The sequence below is a fragment of the Narcine bancroftii genome, chromosome 1 (assembly GCF_036971445.1).
Source record: "Narcine bancroftii isolate sNarBan1 chromosome 1, sNarBan1.hap1, whole genome shotgun sequence".
NCBI classification, from domain to species: Eukaryota; Metazoa; Chordata; class Chondrichthyes; order Torpediniformes; family Narcinidae; genus Narcine; species Narcine bancroftii.
In genome coordinates, this window is record NC_091469.1 from 48,550,103 (window position 1) to 48,569,696 (window position 19,594).

Here is a 19,594-nt window from a genome sequence, read left to right on the forward strand (position 1 = left end):
TATTCAAAGATGCTTGTGATACAGATTTGACTTTCACATATTATGAATTGTAAAATGAACTTCTATTGCTAAAGAGCAAGCAATTTGGAAAGACACATGTTTTAAAATGGTGGTTTCAGTCCTATTTGTGTTTCAGTGCACATTTTGTAAATCTGACTTTCTTCCTCTTGTTTTTCCTTGCACAATTTTTACCACACACATAGTTGCGAGGTGATGCTGAAAATCTTGGTTTCTTTTCTTCAGGCAAACATTGCAAAATCTTCATTTATGAAAGTGAATGGAATTTTGGTAAAGTTACTATAGGAATAAGAGAAGCATGTAGAGGTCAATTCAACATGTTAAAGTTATTCCTGCAGTTAGATCAATATAGAAACCTCAAACTTTCATATGTATATGCTTGTAGAGTCTCAGTAAAGTCAAGTACCCCGTATCCAAAGTTCCAAAAAGATTTTAAAAACTAACTTTTTAAAAATTTACTGACATGACACCACAAGTGGAAAAATATTCACACCTGACTTGCCCATGGGGCTATGATGCTCTGTTGGTGCCATTTTGATTACAAAAAAAACAAGCTTAAAAAAAATCTTTGCTTCTGGCCGGGAAGATGCCAAACAGACCTGGGACCAAGTCTTCAGCATCAGCTGCAGCCAGAATCAGCGACAGCGACTCCATTCTCAATGTTGGGGTGGTGCCGTCCGCATCAAAGAAGTCACCTCGGGCTCCCGGGCAGGAATGGGGACAGGCAGCAGGAGTGGGATGTGTCAGGGACCAGTAGCCATCAGCATGGAAGAAGCTGCCTTAGGCTCCCAGGCAGGAGCAGGGGCTGTAGTCTGGGACCAGCAGCGAAGGCTGGGAGGTGTCAGGGTTCGGCAGCAGAGACTTTTTTTTGGTATGCATTAAACATTATCTTGTGAATTTTTATGTTGTTATTTGTTGTTGTTGTTTAACCGCTGATACATGTATTTTGTTTAAAACTGAAAAGCCGAAGAATGTCTGGTCTCAAGCATTTCAGATACAGGGTACTGTACTGTAATTGGTTTACGATATCTACTCTTGCAGTAGTGTTGTGGAGAAAATATACATGATGCAGTAAAACTCTGATCAATGTCCCATTGTTAGGAAATCCTAGTTCTCTTTTTGACATCCCTATCCCCCATTTTCCCCTGCTGTCACAGTTCTCCCCACTCCCTTCAAGCTCCACCAGTGAGTTTGTTCTTATCTCTACTTCCCTGCATCCCACTCCCCCTGCCTTCCCCACCTCAACTTGGGTTCCATGATCTCATTGTCAGCCATATATTTCACTGACAATATCCTCTCCCCCTTTCTGGTCCCATCTGTCCCTCACCTCTTGACCAATAGTTTGTTCCCACTTTTCATCCTCCACCTTCACCCACTCCTAGTTCATCTTGCTTCAATCACCTCCTATTGTCTATGTTTCAACCTCCCTCCCTCCATCTGTCCATCCTCAATCACTCCAATGATTCACCATTCTCAGTCTTTCTATCCTTTTTTCTTCCTTCTGCTGGTTTCTGTCCACAGTAATGTTGAAGGGTTGTAACCAAAAATGTTGAATTCCTTTGCCTTCCTCCTCTCCACCCCACAATGATGCCCTCATACCTTCCAGTGGCTTACTAATTCCTTTAGCAGGTTGATTTAGTACAGAAAATCTGCCTCCAAATCTGGATCGAGTTTCATTGTACCCACAAATCCAGTGATATAATCAAGAACATGTGTTAACACTAGAATTACTGATACCTTTTTCCAGATGATATTCCACTTTTAGTTATTATTGAAAAACATTAAAACTAGTTTAAAAAAAAAGCAAGGGTTTTAATTCTAATTCTCCAAATTTAGTGGGTGCATTCAGAGTTAACATTTAAAAGACTGAGTTTCATTGGATTTTAGTCTTGCAAACTATCCCTTTTTTTGTTAACCAGAAACAAAAAAAAGTAGAATGTAAAATATGTTCATGTGCATTTTTAAATTTACCCTAAAGTTCACAATGTACTGTACTGCTAATCCTATTTTTCGTCATCTCACAGAGGCCAGGTTTCCTTGGTGAAGAGGAATATGAGGTGAAATGTGATAATTGCATAGTTTGAGCTCACCTGGTAGCATTTGCCTGCTGATAACCATATTTGTATTTTTTGCATTAATTAACATATTGTGGAACTGATCTGCCAACCATTTCAGTTTCAAAAGCCTGTTTTGGTTTGGAATATCCACTTTGTGCAGGTTGCAATTGAGAAGATCAGTCCTTGATTTATTTTGGGTGTATAAAATCTAATTTTATTTAGCCATAGTTAATGCTGTTTAGATATTTAACCACCTGATGATATATCTGAAATGTTCCTGACCCTGCTACATTTGACCAGTATTTGAAAGCAATTAGAAATTGGTATCAGTATACAGGTACATGATCCTTTATCCGGACATCTAAAATCTGGAAAGCTCCAAAATCCAGCAAGTGGGGAGTAAGTCGGGTGGAAGAGACCGGCAGCGCGAGTCAGGGGGAAGGGAGACCAGCAGCGCGAGTCGGGCTGGCTCGGCAGCGCAAGTCAGGCGGGCGGGAGACCGGCAGCGCGAGTCGGGCTGGCTCGGCAGCGCAAGTCAGGCGGGTGGGAGACCGGCAGCGCGAGTCGGGCTGGTGGGGGGAGATGGCAGCGTGAGTCGGGCTGGCGGGGGGGAAGAAGGCAGTGCGACTGGAAGGGGGTGAGGGTGGATACGGCAACACAATTCGGGTGGGTTTAAATCTGGCTTTCCGAAATCTGGATAAAGGATTGTGTACCTGTACTTAAAAGTCTGAGTGGGGTTATCAGTGAAATTTGCTGCAATAAAAATAAAATGGCTCGAAAGCATGCAGTGCCTCATACAACATGATACATATCCAGGGAATTGATCCTAGTAAAATGTTTTGAAGGAAATGCAGCATCCTCTATTTTTCTTCTTTCAAATTATGAAATGAAGTTTGGCTTTGGAAATTTAATGGCTGAAAGAAATGGTTTTTGCTATTAATTTTTGTTTTGTTTTTAAAAATCATTGGTAATTGCCCTTGAGTAGAAGATGAATCATTGTCTTGTGTTGCATGTGGTGTTATTTGTCCTACATGGATCAAGTATTGAGTTGTCAATTCAATTCAGTTACCTGTTTTGTATGGGTAGAAATCAGTCAGTTATTTCATAAATCAAAGATTCTGGAAACATCTGGCATCTGTCGTGGAGAAACAGAAACAGTGATCTTTGATCAGAAATGGAAAATAATTGCATACTTGATAGGGAAATAGTGAGTAACAAACAAGAGACACCAGGCAAATTCTGGAATATATTAAAATGGGTACTTAAAAATTAATGTGACTGAATAGAATTAACATCTATTTATGAAAGGGACGTTCAAGAAAGGAAAAAAGGTTGGTCCAGGAAATTGTAGAACAGTAACCCTCACATCCATGGTTGGGAAACTACTGCAAATAATACCCGAGGATAAGATTTACCATATATGCCGTCATATAGGACCACCTTGGAATTTCCACCTAAAATGAGGGTTTTGGGTAATACCCTTTCTGTGAGACGACTCCTCCCACCCCCACCCCCCCAAAAAAAAATCTGGCGCTTTCCGCTTTGCTGTTAAAAGCAAATTACAATATTTTAATAACAAATTACCATGTAAAGGATTTTATTTGGATATTTTAAAATAAACCAATATTGGCTCCTGTAACAGGTCGTTTAAAGCCTGCACAGAGCCAAAGGTAGTTGGACTGGGCAGATGGACCCTGCGTAGGAGCAATGAGACTTCACTGACAACTAACAGGACATGCGGGAGATTGTGGCAGAGGCAGTGGGAAGATGGTGGCGGTGTTGAGAATTCACCATCCAGGTAAGGATTTTTAGACCCGGCGTTTCGACAGCCCTGACTTTAAGGTGAAAATTTTAAGTTTCAGGATTGTCTATATGACGGCATATATAGATTGCGCTTTTGGAAAGTCGCGGTCAGATTATGGACAGGTCATGTCTTACCAATTTGTTCAAGTCTTTTGAGAAGGTGACAAAGATAGTTGATCAAGGTAAGGCAGTGGATGTTGCCTACATAGACTTTAGTAAGATGCTTAACAAGTTCCATTTTAGTACACTGATTCAGAAGGTGTGGATGCATAGATCCATAATGAGATGGTGGTTTGGATCCGAAATTGGCTGATCCATCTGTAGTGAGAGAAGGCTGTTGTTCAGGCTGGAGGCCTGTGACCATTGATGTTCCACAGGGATTAGTTTTGAGATCTGTTATTTGTGATACACAGGAATGAATTGGATGAAAAAAATAGGTTGCTAAGTTTGCAGATGATGCAAAGTGTGGAGTAGTTGTGGACTGTATGTAATTATATAACAATTACAGCATAGAAACAGGCCAACCTGGCCCTTCTTGTCCATGCCAAACACTTTCTTCCACCTAACCACACTGACCTACACTTTGGCTTGGCTTCGCGGACGAAGATTTATGGAGGGGTAATGTCCACATCAGCTGCAGGCTCATTTGTGGCTGACAAGTCCGATGCGGGACAGGCAGGCACGGTTGCAGCTGTTGCAAGGGAAAATTGGTTGGTTGGGTGTTGGGTTTTTCCTCCTTTGTCTTTTGTCAGTGAGGTGGGCTCTGTGGTCTTCTTCAAAGGAGGTTGCTGCCCGCCGAACTGTGAGGCGCCAAGATGCATGGTTTGAGGCGATATCAGCCCACTGGCGATGGTCAATGTGGCAGGCACCAAGAGCTTTCTTTAGGCAGTCCTTGTACCTCTTTGGTGCACCTCTGTCTCGGTGGCCAGTGGAGAGCTCGCCATATAACATGATCTTGGGAAGGCGATGGTCCTCCATTCTGGAGTCGTGACCTACCCAGCGCAGTTTGATCTTCAGCAGTGTGGATTCGATGCTGTCGGCCTGAGATAGGTAAACTGGTTGACCGTTTTGAGTTTTGTGTGCCCGATGGAGATGTGGGGGGGTGCTGGTAGTCATGGTGGGGAGCTGGCTGATGGAGGACCTCAGTTTTCTTCAGGCTGACTTCCAGGCCAAACATTTTGGCAGTTTCTGCAAAACAGGACGTCAAGCACTGAAGAGCTGGCTCTGAATGGGCAACTAAAGCGGCATCATCTGCAAAGAGTAGTTCACGGATAAGTTGCTCTTGTGTCTTGGTGTGAGCTTGGAGGTGCCTCAGATTGAAGAGACTGCCATCCGTGCGGTACCGGATGTAAACAGCGTCTTCATTGTTGAGGTCTTTCATGGCTTGGTTCAGCATCATGCTGAAGAAGATTGAAAATAGGGTTGGTGCGAGAACGCAGCCTTGCTTCACGTCATTATTAATGGAGAAGGGTTCAGAGAGCTCATTGCTGTATCTGACCCGACCTTGTTGGTTTTCGTGCAGTTGGATAACCATGTTGAGGAACTTTGGGGGGCATCCGAGGCACTCTAGTATTTGCCAAAGCCCTTTCCTACTCACGGTGTCTAAGGCTTTGGTGAGGTCAACAAAGGTGAGTCCTTTGTTTTGTTCTCTGAACTTTTCTTGGAGCTGTCTGAGGGCAAAGACCATGTCAGTAGTTCCTCTGTTTGCACGAAGGCCGCACTGTGATTCTGGGAGAACATTTTCGGCGACACTAGATATTATTCTATTTAGGAGAATCCTAGCGAAGATTTTGCTTGCAATGGAGAGCAACGTGATTCCCCTGTAGTTTGAGCAGTCTGATTTCTCTCGCCTTTGTTTTTGTACAGTGTGATGATGATGGCATCACGAAGGTCCTGAGACAGCTTTCCTTGGTCCCAGCAGAGCTTGAAAAATTCATGCAGTTTGGCATGCAGAGTTTTGCCGCCAGCCTTCCAGACCTCTGGGGGCATTCCATCCATACCTGCTGCTTTGCCACTTTTCAGTTGTTCAATTGCCTTATATGTCTCTTCCCGGGTGAGGACCTCATCCAGCTCTAGCCTTAAGGGCTGTTGAGGGAGCTGGAGCAGGGCGGATTCTTGGACTGAGCGTTTGGCACTGAAAAGAGATTGGATGTGTTCTGACCATCGGTTGAGGGTGGAGATCTTGTCGCTGAGGACGACTTTGCCGTCTGAGCTGCGCAGAGGGCTTTGGACTTGGGGTGAGGGGTCGTACACAGCCTTTAGAGCCTCATAAAAACCCCTGAAGTCGCCAATGTCCGCGCTGAGCTGGGTTCATTTGGCGAGGCTAGTCCACCACTCATTTTGGATCTCCCGGAGTTTGCGCTGAAGATGGCTGCATGCGCGATGGAAGGCTCGTTTCATTTCTGGCCAGGACGGCTTTGCAATGTGAGCTTGGTGGGCAGCTCGCTTCTTTGCCAGCAGCTCCTGGATTTCCTGGTTGTTTTCGTCGAACCAGTCCTTGTTTTTCCTGGAGGAGAAGCCCAGTACCTCCAGTGGATTGCAGTATGGCAGTCTTCAGCTGATCCCAGAGGGTTTCAGGGGACGAGTCCGTGAGGCAGATTGCATCCATCCATATACATATCCAACAAATGCTAATATTGAGCCTGTCTCTACCACTTCGTCTGGAAGCTCATTCCACGCACCCACCACTCTCTGAGTAAAGAAGTCCCGCCTCATGTTTCCTCTGAAAATTTGCCCCCTAACTCTCAACTCATGTCCTCTCATTTGAATCCCCTCTTTTTTAGAGTTGACGTGGAGATGCTTTTTTCCTTTATTTATACCCCTAATAATTTTAAATACCTCAATCAAATCCCCTCTCAACCTTCTGTATGCCAAAGAATAAAGGCCTAACTTTTTAACCTTTCCCTATAACTTAGACCCTGTAACTCCAGCAACATTCTAGTAAATCTCTGCACTCTCTCCAATTTGTTGATATCTTTCCTATATTTTGCTGACCAAAACTGTACACAATACTCCAAATTTGGCTTCACCAATGCCTTGTACAATTTTAATATATCTCAGCTCCTATACCCAAAGCACTTTACCACCCTATCCATATGTGACCACCTTCAGGGAACTATGTACCATTATTTCTAGATCTCTCTCTTCTACTGCACTCTTCAATGCCCTACCATTCACCATGTATGTCCTATTTTGATAAGCCCTACCAAAATGTAACACGTCACACTTATCTACATTAAACTTCATCTGCCATCTTTCAGCCCACTCTTCTAACTGGCCTAAATCCCTCTGCAGGCTTTCACTATCCACAGCCCCATCTACGATCATCTGCATACTTACAAATCCAATTTACCATTCTATCATGGACAGTACAGAACTTCATCAAAGAGTACAATGGGATATACATAAATTACAGATCTTCTTCTTCTTTGGCTTGGCTTCGCGGACGAAGATTTATGGAGGGGGTAAAAAGTCCACGTCAGCTGCAGGCTCGTTTGTGGCTGACAAGTCCGATGCGGGACAGGCAGACACGATTGCAGCGGTTGCAGGGGAAAATTGGTTGGTTGGGGTTGGGTGTTGGGTTTTTCCTCCTTTGCCTTTTGTCAGTGAGGTAGGCTCTGCGGTCTTCTTCAAAGGAGGTTGCTGCCCGCCAAACTGTGAGACGCCAAGATGCACGGTTTGAGGCGTTATCAGCCCACTGGCGGTGGTCAATGTGGCAGGCACCAAGAGATTTCTTTAGGCAGTCCTTGTACCTTTTCTTTGGTGAACCTCTGTCACGGTGGCCAGTGGAGAGCTCGCCATATAACACGATCTTGGGAAGGCGATGGTCCTCCATTCTGGAGACGTGACCCATCCAGCGCAGCTGGATCTTCAGCAGCGTGGACTCGATGCTGTCGACCTCTGCCATCTCGAGTACTTCGACGTTAGGGATGTAAGCGCTCCAATGGATGTTGAGGATGGAGCGGAGACAACGCTGGTGGAAGCGTTCTAGGAGCCGTAGGTGGTGCCGGTAGAGGACCCATGATTCGGAGCCGAACAGGAGTGTGGGTATGACAACGGCTCTGTATACACTTATCTTTGTGAGGTTTTTCAGTTGGTTGTTTTTCCAGACTCTTTTGTGTAGTCTTCCAAAGGCGCTATTTGCCTTGGCGAGTCTGTTGTCTATCTCATTGTCGATCCTTGCATCTGATGAAATGGTGCAGCCGAGATAGGTAAACTGGTTGGCCGTTTTGAGTTTTGTGTGCCCGATGGAGATGTGGGGGGGCTGGTAGACATGGTGGGGAGCTGGCTGATGGAGGACCTCAGTTTTCTTCAGGCTGACTTCCAGGCCAAACATTTTGGCAGTTTCCGCAAAGCAGGACGTCAAGCGCTGAAGAGCTGGCTCTGAATGGGCAACTAAAGCGGCATCGTCTGCAAAGAGTAGTTCACGGACAAGTTTTTCTTGTGTCTTGGTGTGAGCTTGCAGGCGCCTCAGATTGAAGAGACTGCCATCCGTGCGGTACCGGTTAAAATTACAGATACGGGCAGAGAAATGGCAGGAGTTTAATCTGGACAAGTGCAAGATGTTGTAATTTTGGAGGTTAAATGTAATGAGAGTATATACAGATACTGGTAAAGCTCTTAAAAGTATTGATGTTTAGAGGGATTTTGAGGTCCAGATAGTTTTTGAAAGTAGCCACCCAAATGCATAGGGTGATAAAGAAGGCTTATGGTATGCTTGCCTTCATTGGGTGAGCAGATAATATTGCAGTTGTAGGAAACTTTGGTTAGGCCACACCTGCAATTTTGGTCACCTTGTTACAGGAAGGATGTGGACACTTTAAAAAGGTACAGAAGAGGTTACCACGATGTGGCCAGGTTTAGAGGGAGTAAATTATGAGGGGATACTAGAAATTTGGAGTGTTTTCTCTGGAGCCTAGGAGCCTGATAGAGGTATATAAAACCATGTGCGGCATTGATGGGGTGGGCAGTCAGAATATTTTCCCCATGGCAAAAGTGTCACACACTAGAGAACATGCATTGAAGGTGAGGGGAAGGAAGTTTAAGGGCAATGTTTTGAGCAAATATTTTACACAATGTGGTAGGTACTAGAAATTGGTTGCCAAGAGTAGTGGTGGAAACAGATGCAAAAGGTAGAGTTCAATAAGATTGAAGGAATGTTCCATTGTTCTATGAATAATCTGGATAATTATAGGCCAGTGAATCTGACATCAGTTGTGGGTAAGTTATAGGAAGATATCCTAAGAGTCTGGGTGTATAAGTACTTGGATAAACAATTAGGGATAGTCTCATGGCTTTGTGCATGGTAAGGCATGAAAATCTATCTTACAGTTTTTTGAGAAGGTTAGAAGTGACAAAGAAAGTTGAATAAAAGGCAGTGGACATTGGACTTCAGTAAAGCCTTTGGTAATGTCTTGCATGAGATGTTATGGCTTTATATGGCACTGGTGAGAACTCAGTTGGAGTATTGTGAGCAGTTTTCAGCTCCACATTTAAGAAAAGGTGCTGACGGAGAGGGTTCAGAGGAGGTTCACAAGGATGATTCTGGGAATGAAAGGATTATCATATGAGGAGAGTTTAACAACTCTTGGCCCATACTTGTTAGAATTTAGGAGAATGGGGGGGTGGGGGGGATCTCATTGAAACATTTTGAATGTTGAATGGAATTTATAGTACAGAGTAGATGTCGAAAGGTTGTTTCCCAAGGTGGGAGAGTCTAAGATGAAGGCACAACTTCAGGATTGAAAGGTGTCTGCTTAGAACAGAGACGTGGAGGAATTTCTTTCCTGAAGTCCAATGTCCACTGCCCTTTATTCAACTTTCTTGAGCACCTCCTCGAAAAATTATAAGATTGTGCCTTACCATGCACAAAGTCATGAGACTATCTCTAAATGGTAAAGTGGTAAATTTAACACCGAAATAAATAGTGTTCACTCAGATATAAGGGAGACTGGAAATTTTTATCTGATGCTCAATTGTTAAGTACATTCGTGATTTTAATAAAAGGGATAGTTATTGGAGATAGTGCAGGAAAGGAACAGGTTAAAAAAAAATTGTCTGTGAAATTGAATGGGAAGAGTAGGTGCAAACTTCTAGTAGTGATTTTGTTTGATTCAAATTTCCTTTATTATGTACATGATGCACAAGTTTTGTCAATTTTTATTTGCCGGTATGGCACACGAAAAGGTGCCATTAGCTCAGCGCCCCCACCAATAAGAGAAAGAGAAGTAAAAAGGAACACCAAGTGTCAGTGGATTCGCCTCCTGTAACCTCGGCAACTGCAGGAACACTTCTTTGGTCCAGCAGTGAAACCGAGCTCCTAGTTCTGATCCTCCTATGTAATTAGGAAGCTATCAACAGCCAAGGGAGAATTTCTTGCTGTCGGCACCCTTGCAAGTCCCAGTCCCAATATCTGGTTCTCATGAACCTGTAACTAGCAGCCCACAATTCTTCAGTTGCCAAACCCCTCGCTAGTTCACTGTTGTGGTTATCTTCCCTGTAGGACTATTTTTGTTTATGTTCTTTCATGTGACGGAAAACAGGCAAGAATAAAAATAAGGTAAATGGCTTCAAGTAATTTGGGTTAAGAGAATAGAATGGAACTGTCTTATAGAGCCTGTCTTCACTTTGACCAAGCTCATTTCAAAATGTAATGTTCTCAATTGTCAGACATTTAAATTGGATACTAAGTACTTGTGTATGATGGGTGAATCAGTTCCAGAATGCCAAATAATGCATTTGCTTCAGCTAACCTGTTCTTAGTAATAATTCCATCAGTTTCTCTCAACCCAGAGCTTCCATGCACTTGACACTGGATGTGAAGATCAACTAATTAAATGTCACCCCTCAGCCTCTTGCGCTCCAGGGGAAAAAACCCCAGCGTTTCCAGTCTCTCCTTATAATGCAAGCCCTCCAGTCCCAGTTACATCTTTATAAATCTTTTCTGCACCCTTTCCAGTTTGATGTCATCCTTATCAACAACTTATATAGTTGTAATTTGATATCCCTTTTCTCAAAATTTTTGGCTTTGTAGAGTATTCTGGACATCTTAATAAACATAAAGGATACTTTAAGTGGGTCAAGGCCATATATTCAGTTAAGTGGAGAGGATGCAGAAAAGTTTGAGAAGGGTGCTTAAATCTGAGGGCTTGAGTTAAAATGAAAAATTAGTGGCTCTTGAGGTGTTTTCCCTGCAGCAAAGGGTGACTACTGAGGGATATGGATAGGGCATATTATCTTTCTCTTCAAGGTAGAGGAGTTAGTTACTAGGGAATGTAGGTTTAGGTAAGAGGGAAGCTTTTAAAGAGCATCTGAGGGATTTTTTTTCCTATGGAGGTTAGGATATGTGGAATGAGCTGCCAGGAGGTGGCAAAGGCAGGACAACTAAAAACTTTAAAATATGTGGGACAAATATTGAGAGCGGATATAGGCCAAATGAAGACCAATGGGATTAGATTAGATATGCATCTAGGTTGACATGCACAGATTCAGTCAAAGGGACTTTTTTCATGCTGCATTAACTTTACTCCAAATTTTAATTAAAAAAATATATGGACCAGTAATGTTAATTCTTGATTTATTTTGTTCCAAAGTCTTAACTTTTCTCTCTCTTTAAAATCTTATTTGAAATAACAATGGAAATTTTTATAAGATGCAGACTAATTTCTTGACATAAGTATTCTCGGCTCCATTTGTTTATGCTTTAGATGTAGGAAATATAGCTGAAAATGAAGTCTTGCACAATAGCTGTGGTTCTCACCTCTTTTGTGATAGTAAATAAGCACTTAATCATAAAACATGGCATTGCTCGTCAAGGAAAATATCGCAGCAGAGCTCAGGCAGGACAAATCAGAGGGTCATCTACTGAGGCTATATGGGGGGAGCTGAGGATCAAGGAAGGTATGACAAAACTCATGGGGTTGTATTATAGACACCCAATAGTCAGTGAGAAATAGAGGAGCAAATTTGTAGAGAGTTCCACTGAACAAAGTTGTGATAGTAGGATATTTTAACTTTCCACATATTGACTGGGACTCCCATACTGTAAAAAGGCTGGATGGCTTCAGGAAAGTTTTCCAAACCAATATATTGAAGTACCAACTAGAGAGGATGCAATTCTGGATCTCCTATTAGAGAATGAGACAGGACAGTTGTCAGAGGTATCTCATGGGGAACATTTTGGGTCCAGTAAACATAATGCCATTAGTTTCAAGTTGATTATGGAGAAGGATAGGTCTGGGCCTTGGGTTGTGAATCTAAATTGGAGAAAGCCTAATTGAGAAATGTGAAGATCTAGAATGCATGGATTGGGATGAGTTGTTTTCAGGCAAGGATGTGCGAGGTAATTTCAACAGTGAAATTTTGAGGGAGGAGTCACGCGATGGAGTAGTGGCCGGACGGTGAACTCCAGCCCTCTCCAGAAAAGTCGGGAAAAACAAGAGAAAACACAAAGGCACAGAAATAAAAGTTACAGAAAAGTGAGTATAAAGGTGGAAAGAAGATGGCGACAAAAAAAGAAAAGTCGAAAGCAACGGTAAGAAGAGAGGAAGAGAAGACAAAGGAGGAAAAAGGTGAAGGCCTTACCTGTCCGAAGAGGCCCGCTGCGGAGAGAGAAACCCGCTCCCTCAGGTCGGTAAATAATGGACTACAAAAATGGCTCGCAGAGCCGAGTAAAAGTGCGCAACCGCGCATGCGCGAAGTTTCGCGCATGCGCGATGCGAATGAAAAAAAACACACCGACGGGAGGGGTGACCAGCTGGGGAGTCGATCTCCACAGCCGGCAACGACAGCTGCAGAACACCTGCAGCAAGAAGAGACCACAGAAGACAACAGAAACAAGAAAGAAGAGGAGGAAAGGGCAACAAAGAAACAACAGATGGCCAACCCAGAGGAAGAAGAAGAGGAAGAGTATGGTGAAATAGAAGAAGAAAAGAAAGGCAAGGTAAAGGATATACTTGCTCTTATTAGAGGATACATGGAATCATTTAAAGAATGGCAAACACAGGAATTTAAGGATTTAAGAAAAAGAATAAACAACACAGAAGAGAAAATAAATAAAATGGAGATGACCTTAACAGAAATGGGAAAGAAAATGGACAAGATGGAAGAGCGGGCAGTAGCAGCAGAAATGGAGGTAGAAGACTTAAAAAAGAAATTGGAGAAATCTAATAAAAAAACTAAAGAGACACAAGAACTACTAGCTCAAAAAATAGATACAATGGAAAACCATAACAGAAGAAATAACATAAAGATAGTGGGCCTTAAGGAAGATGAAGAAGGCAAGAATATGAGGGAGTTTATAAAAGAGTGGATCCCTAAGACCCTAGGATGTCCAGAACTACAGCAAGAATTGGAAATAGAAAGGGCACATAGAGTATTGGCCTCTAAACCACAACCACAACAAAAACCAAGATCTATTGTAGTAAAATTCCTAAGATATACTACAAGAGAAAAGGTACTGGAGAAGACAATGGAAAAAGTAAGAGAGGGCAACAAACCACTGGAGTATAAAGGGCAAAAAATCTTCATTTATCCAGATATAAGTTTTGAACTCCTAAAGAAGAGAAAAGAGTTCAATACAGCAAAGGCGATTTTATGGAAGAAAGGGTATAAATTTATACTAAAGCATCCAGCGGTATTGAAAATATTTATTCCAGGACAACAAAACAGACTATTCTCGGATCCAGAAGAAGCACGAAAATTTGCAGAACAATTACAAAAATAGACTGAGGGAGGAAGACGGGTAATGAGAGTTAAAATGATCACAATTGATATGTATGTGGGTAAAGACAAAAATAGACTGAGGGATGAAGACGGGTAATGAGAGTAAAAATGATCACGATTGATATGTATGCGGGTAAAGAGGTATAAGAGTGAATAGAGACAAGGAGCATACGTGAATGTATCTGTACTTAGAGGAAAATATAGATAGTATAGACAAGAATTAATAAGGGAAGGTAATGGAATAGAGAGAATAAGGAGGGAATTAAAAGAGTGACCTTTGTGACATATGAAAAGTGAAATCTTTTCTGGGGGAGGCGGGGTGGGGGGAAATAGCGGTCACTGCAAAATCAGTTGACGCTTGCGAGTGGATTCGCAAATCCAAATGGAGAGGGGAGATGTGGTTGTCCGACAAGGGATAAAGGACAACTCAGGAGGTGAATGGGAGATTGGGGATAAATAAGATAGAAATAGGAGAATAAGGAAAATGTTGGATGTTGAGGAATGTTGTCTTATAAAGAGTTGAAAATAAGAAAACAGAAATGGAAAAGGAGGAAAGGTAATGATGGAAAAATGGAAAGAGAAGATAAACAAAATATAAAAGGGCTACGCTGAACTATATGTCTTTAAATATTAATGGAATACATAACCAAATCAAAAGGAATAAACTACCAAATTTAAATGAATAAATGTATTCCATTAGAAAAAATAACATATTGGTTAAGAAATAATATTGAAATATTCGAACAAGTATAGGAGCCTTACATTAAATACAATAGCGAAAACCTACCGGGGACAAACATTACCTAAGTTGATGGAAGGAGAAGGAAAGAAAAGAATGGACTCAGTAGAATTTCTGGTGTAATTTTGTTGAATGACAACATTGTCTGACTGGATTAATGCAACCTAGATTGTATACCTAAAATGGATGAGAGGGGGGGTGGGGGGGTGGTTTGGGAGGAAAGGGGGGGGGGGAGAAAAAGTCACTGTATATGTGTGAAAAAGAAATTGTGTATATCATGGCTAATGTGATTTATGGTGTGAAAAATAAAAAAATTAAAAAAAAACAGTGAAATTTTGAGAGTAGAGTCTGTTTGTTCCTGTCAGGATCAAAGGCAAGGTTAGAATTTATAGGGAACTTTAGTTTTCAAAGGATATTGGGGATCTGGCTTGGAAGAAGAGAGAGGTCTATAATATGTATAGGCAGCATGGAGAAATTAGGTACTTGAGGAGTATAAAAAATGCAAGAAAAACCTCAAGACATAAATCAAGGAAGGTTAAAAGTAGAGGATGTTGCTTTGACAGATAATTTGAAGGAAAATCCGAAGGTTTTTTGCAGGTATATTAAGAGCAAAAGGATAGTAAGGGACAAAATTGGTTCCCTTGAAGATCAGAGTGGTCCCCTTTGTATGGAGCCAGAAGAGATGGGGGAAATCTCAAATGTTTTTTTTTTTCTCCTCAGAATTCACTCAGGAAACATGTTTAAGTCGTGGCAAGTAAGGAAAACAAGCAATGAGGTCATGGAACCTATACAGATTAAAGAGGAGATGGTGCTTGCTGTTTTAAAGCGAAGAAGGGTGGATAAATCCCAGGGCCTGACAAGATATTGGGCCTTGAGAGAGACTAGTGTGGAAAATGCAGGGGCTCTTGCAGAAATATTTAAAATGTCCTTAGCCACGGATGTTGTGCCAGATGATTGGAGGGTAGCTCACACTAACTTTGTTTTAAAAAAGGTTTCAAAGGTAACCCTAGAAATTGTAGGCTGGTGAGCCTGATGTCAATAGTAGGTAAATTATTGGAAAGTGTTCTAAGAGATCAGAAATTTGGATACCTAAGGACTGATTAGGGATAGTCATCATGGCTTTGTGTGTGATAGGTCATGTTTCCCGAGGAAGTTACCAGGAAAATAGATGAAGGAAAGGCTGTAGATCTTGTCAAATGGACTTTAGTAAGACCTTTGACATGCATGGGAGGTTAGTCGGGAAGGATCAAGCACTCAGTATTCATGGTGAAATAGTGAACTGGATTCGACAATATCTGGACGGGAGAAGCCAGGGAGTATTGGTGGATGATTGCTTATCAGATTGGAGGCCTGATACTAGTGGTGTGCCTCAAGGATCAGAACTGGGACCATTGTTGTTTGTCATCTATATCAATGATCTGGATGATAATATGGTAAATTGGATCAGCAAGTTTGCAGATGACACTAAAATTGGAGGCGTTGTGGACAGTGAAGTTTTTCAAAGCTTGCAGAGGGATCTGGACCAGCTGGAAAAATGGGAAAAATGGGCTGAAAAATAGCAGATAGAATTTAATGCAGAAAAGTGTGAGGTGATGCATTTTGGAAGGACAAACCACGAAAGGAAATACACAGTAAATGGTAGGGCACTGAGGAGTGAGGTAGAACAGAGGGATCTGGGAATACAGGTACATAATTCTATGAAAGTGGCGTCACATGTGGATAGGGTTGTAAAGAAAGCTTTGGCATATTGGCCTTCATAAATCTAAGTATTGATTACTGGAGTTGAGATGTTATGTTAAAGTTGTATAAGACATTGGTGAGGCCAATTTTGGAGTATTGTGTGCAGTTTTAGTTGCCTAACTACAGGAAGGATATCAATAAGATAGAAGATTTGCTAGGATGTTGCCCAGACTTCAGGGACTGGGTTACAGGGAAAGGTTAAACAGGTTGGGGTTTTATTCCCTGGTTTGTAGAAGAATGGGGAGAGATTTTATAGAGGTATTTTAAATTATGAGGGGGATAGGCAGAGTAAATGTAGATAGGGTTTTTCCATTGAGGGTGGGTGAGATTCAAACAGGAAGACATAGGTTAAGGGTGAAAGGGGAAAAGTTTAGGGGGAATTTCTTCACTCAGAGTGGTGGGTGTGTGGAACCAGTTTCCAGCTGAAGTGGTAGATTTTAAGATTTAATGGAAATTTGGACAGGTATATGGATGGGAGAGGTATGGAGGGCTATGGACTGAGTGCAGGTCATTGGAACTAGGCAAGAAAAAGTGGTTCAGCACAGACTTGAGGGGCTGAAGTGGCCTGTTTCTGTGCTATAATTGTTATATGGTTCTATAGTTCTATGCATCTTTAATAGAAAAATTAGTTGCATTTGCTCCTCTGTGCAGAGAGAGGTATTGTTTCCTGAGGTCGATTTTGACAGCTATTTTTTATTCTTTGATTAATGCATTTTTATTAAACATCAATGATGTAAGATGATGGTTTCTTCAGAGGTCTACCATTTCTAAGGAAAGAGCATTCATTTATGATTATGAACTTGATTGGAAGTTATTTTAAGGCAGATATTCTAAATTTTAAATAAGATACACTTTTCAAAGGAGATTGAATTAAGTAAAGATGTTTCATGAACTTTTAAACCTAACATCAAAACCTGGTAATGGAGCTTAAAACATATTGATTTTTCACTACTGTATAACAACATGCTCATTCTGGAGGTGTTGTAGTTTATCTTTTAGATTCCAATATTAAATCCTTCTGTTCTGCAAACGGAATTGAGCACTTTTTAGGCAATTTTCGAATGTTAACTTCTTTGCTTTTCCTTTCCTGCGGATTAATTTCCATTCTCTGGTAAGTTTTGCTTGTCTTAAAAGATATGTCTGTTGCTTTTATTAAATGCCTACTCCTGCATGTGCATGTTTTACTTTTGTTCTGCATATCCTATCTGTGATTTGCCCAAGTATCAAACATGGGACTGATAATTCAGTAAACCCTTGCCATTGTTCTTGGTCATTTGTATAAAGGTATTTATAAAAACAAGATTGGGCTGAGGATGAGTTGTACAAAAATGTAACCAAAAACTAAAGGACTACTGGAATTATAAAGTAACATGGATAAAACATTTAGAAGTTTGCTGAGAAAACATTGCTTATAATCATATAACTTTTGCTGTTGATTGCTTCTATTCACTCATCTCATGAGTTCCATCAAATATTAAATAGTTAAAAAATAGATTAAATAGCACAAGTTAAGATTTGTGTAAATGTCTCAAGAACACTAGAATGTAAACTTCTCTTAGTTTGTGAATGTTTCTATAAATTATTCTTTTTCATTTTGCCCTCATTTATTGAATATAAATTGATTTTGGTTTCCATTAACTTTTCTATAGAAGTGGTACGCCATCACCGAAAAGGACATCATTATCTTGTCGGCCAGGATCTGGAAGAAGTAATAGAGATCGTTTTTCTGGTGAATCATACACGGTATTAGGTAACACTCTCCTGTCTGTTCATTATTACCAACATGAAGGTTTCTTCCCCACCACCACCAATCCAAAAAAACTAATTATTAGAATTGTAGAATTTTGCAGCACTAAAGCCAAACTTGTCCATACCTGCTAAGCTAGTTCCACTTGCCTGTTTTCAGCCCATATTTCTCCAAAACTTTTCTATCTATGTACCAGTCTAAATGTCTTTTAAATACTAAAATTGTCCCCTCCACTGTCATTTCCTCTGGCAGCTTTTTTTGTACCAACCACCCTCTCTGCAGAAATGGGTGCCCCTCAAGTCCCTTTTAAATCTTTTCCCTCTCATCTTAAATATAGACATTGTGATTTTAGATTCTCCTATGCTGGGGGAAAAAGCTAAACTACTTACCTTATCTTTTTTTAAATTTTTTTTATTTTTTACACTAACCAAAATACACATAAACATTTCCCTCTTGAATACACACAGTGTCATTTTCTCCCCTTTTTCCCCCACCCTCCTTCACCCCACCCTCCCCACGCACTCAACATTCAACCTATATGATACATTAAACCCATTAAACAATGTCATCACACAATAAAAATAAACAAGTAATTTGTGTCTTCTACTTTTACATACTGGGTCAGTTCATTTCGTCTTCTTCTCCTTCTGTCATTTTGGGCGGTGGAGGTCCGCGGTAGGACTTCTCTGTGGTGTTCCATGTACGGTTCCCAAATTTGTTCGAATACTGTGATGTTATTTCTTAAATTATATGTTATTTTTTTCAAATGGAATACATTTATTCATTTCTATGTACCATTGCTGTATTCTCAGGCTATCTTCTAATTTCCAGGTTGACATAATACATTTTTTTGCTACAGCTAAGGCCATCATAATAAATATTTTTTGTGCTCCATCCAAATCGAGTCCAAGTTCTTTACTTCTTATATTACTTAGAAGAAAGATCTCTGGATTTTTTGGTTTGTTGCTTTTTGTGATTTTATTTAATACCTGGTTTAGATCTTCCCAAAACTTTTCCACTTTCTCACATGCCCAAATTGCATGTACTGTTGTACCCGTTTCCTTCTTACAACGAAAACATCTGTCTGATACGGTTGGATCCCATTTATTTAACTTTTGGGGCGTGGTGTATAGCCTGTCTAACCAATTATATTGTATCATACGTAACCTCGTGTTTATTGTATTTCTCATAGTTCTGGAGCATAGCTTTTCCTATGTTTCATTCTTTATCTTAATGTTTAGATCTTGTTCCCATTTTTATTTGGGTTTACTGCTTGTTTCCTCGTTCCCTTTCTCTTGTAGTTTGATGTACATGTTTGTTATAAATCTTTTAATTATCATTATGTCTGTAATCACATATTCAAAATTGTTTCCTTCTGGTAACCTCAGTCTGCTTCCCAATTTGTCCTTCAAGTAGGTTTTCAGTTGGTGGTATGCAAACATTGTACCGTGAGTTATACCATATTTGTCCTTCATTTGTTCAAAAGATAATCATTTATTTCCCGAAAAACAATTTTCTATTCTTTTGATCCCTTTTCTCTCCCATTCCCTAAAGGAAAGGTTATCTGTTGTGGAAGGGATTAGTTGATTTTGCATCAATATTCATTTTGGTAGTTGATAATTTGTTTTATTCCTTTCTACGTGAATCTTCTTCCAAATGTTGAGCAGATGGTGCAGTACTGGTGAATTCCTATGTTGCACCAGCTTTTCATCCCACTTATATAGTATATGTTCAGGTACCTTCTCCCCTATTTTATCTTGCTCTAAC

At 40.9% G+C, this 19,594-nt stretch overlaps 1 protein-coding gene across 11 annotated transcripts in view; it reads left to right on the top strand.

The window, feature by feature from the left end:
- Positions 1–19,594, top strand: part of fsd1l (fibronectin type III and SPRY domain containing 1-like) — a 127,369-nt gene that overhangs the window by 92,634 nt on the left and 15,141 nt on the right. For 9 of the 11 annotated variants that reach the window (XM_069926156.1, XM_069926147.1, XM_069926145.1 and 6 more), the window contains 2 exons: positions 2,043–2,075; positions 17,730–17,830. In XM_069926156.1, the coding sequence (XP_069782257.1) occupies positions 2,043–2,075; positions 17,730–17,830 (134 nt within the window). The remainder of the gene's footprint in view (positions 1–2,042; positions 2,076–17,729; positions 17,831–19,594) is intronic. The other 2 variants (XM_069926163.1, XM_069926152.1) reach the window with 1 other exon arrangement.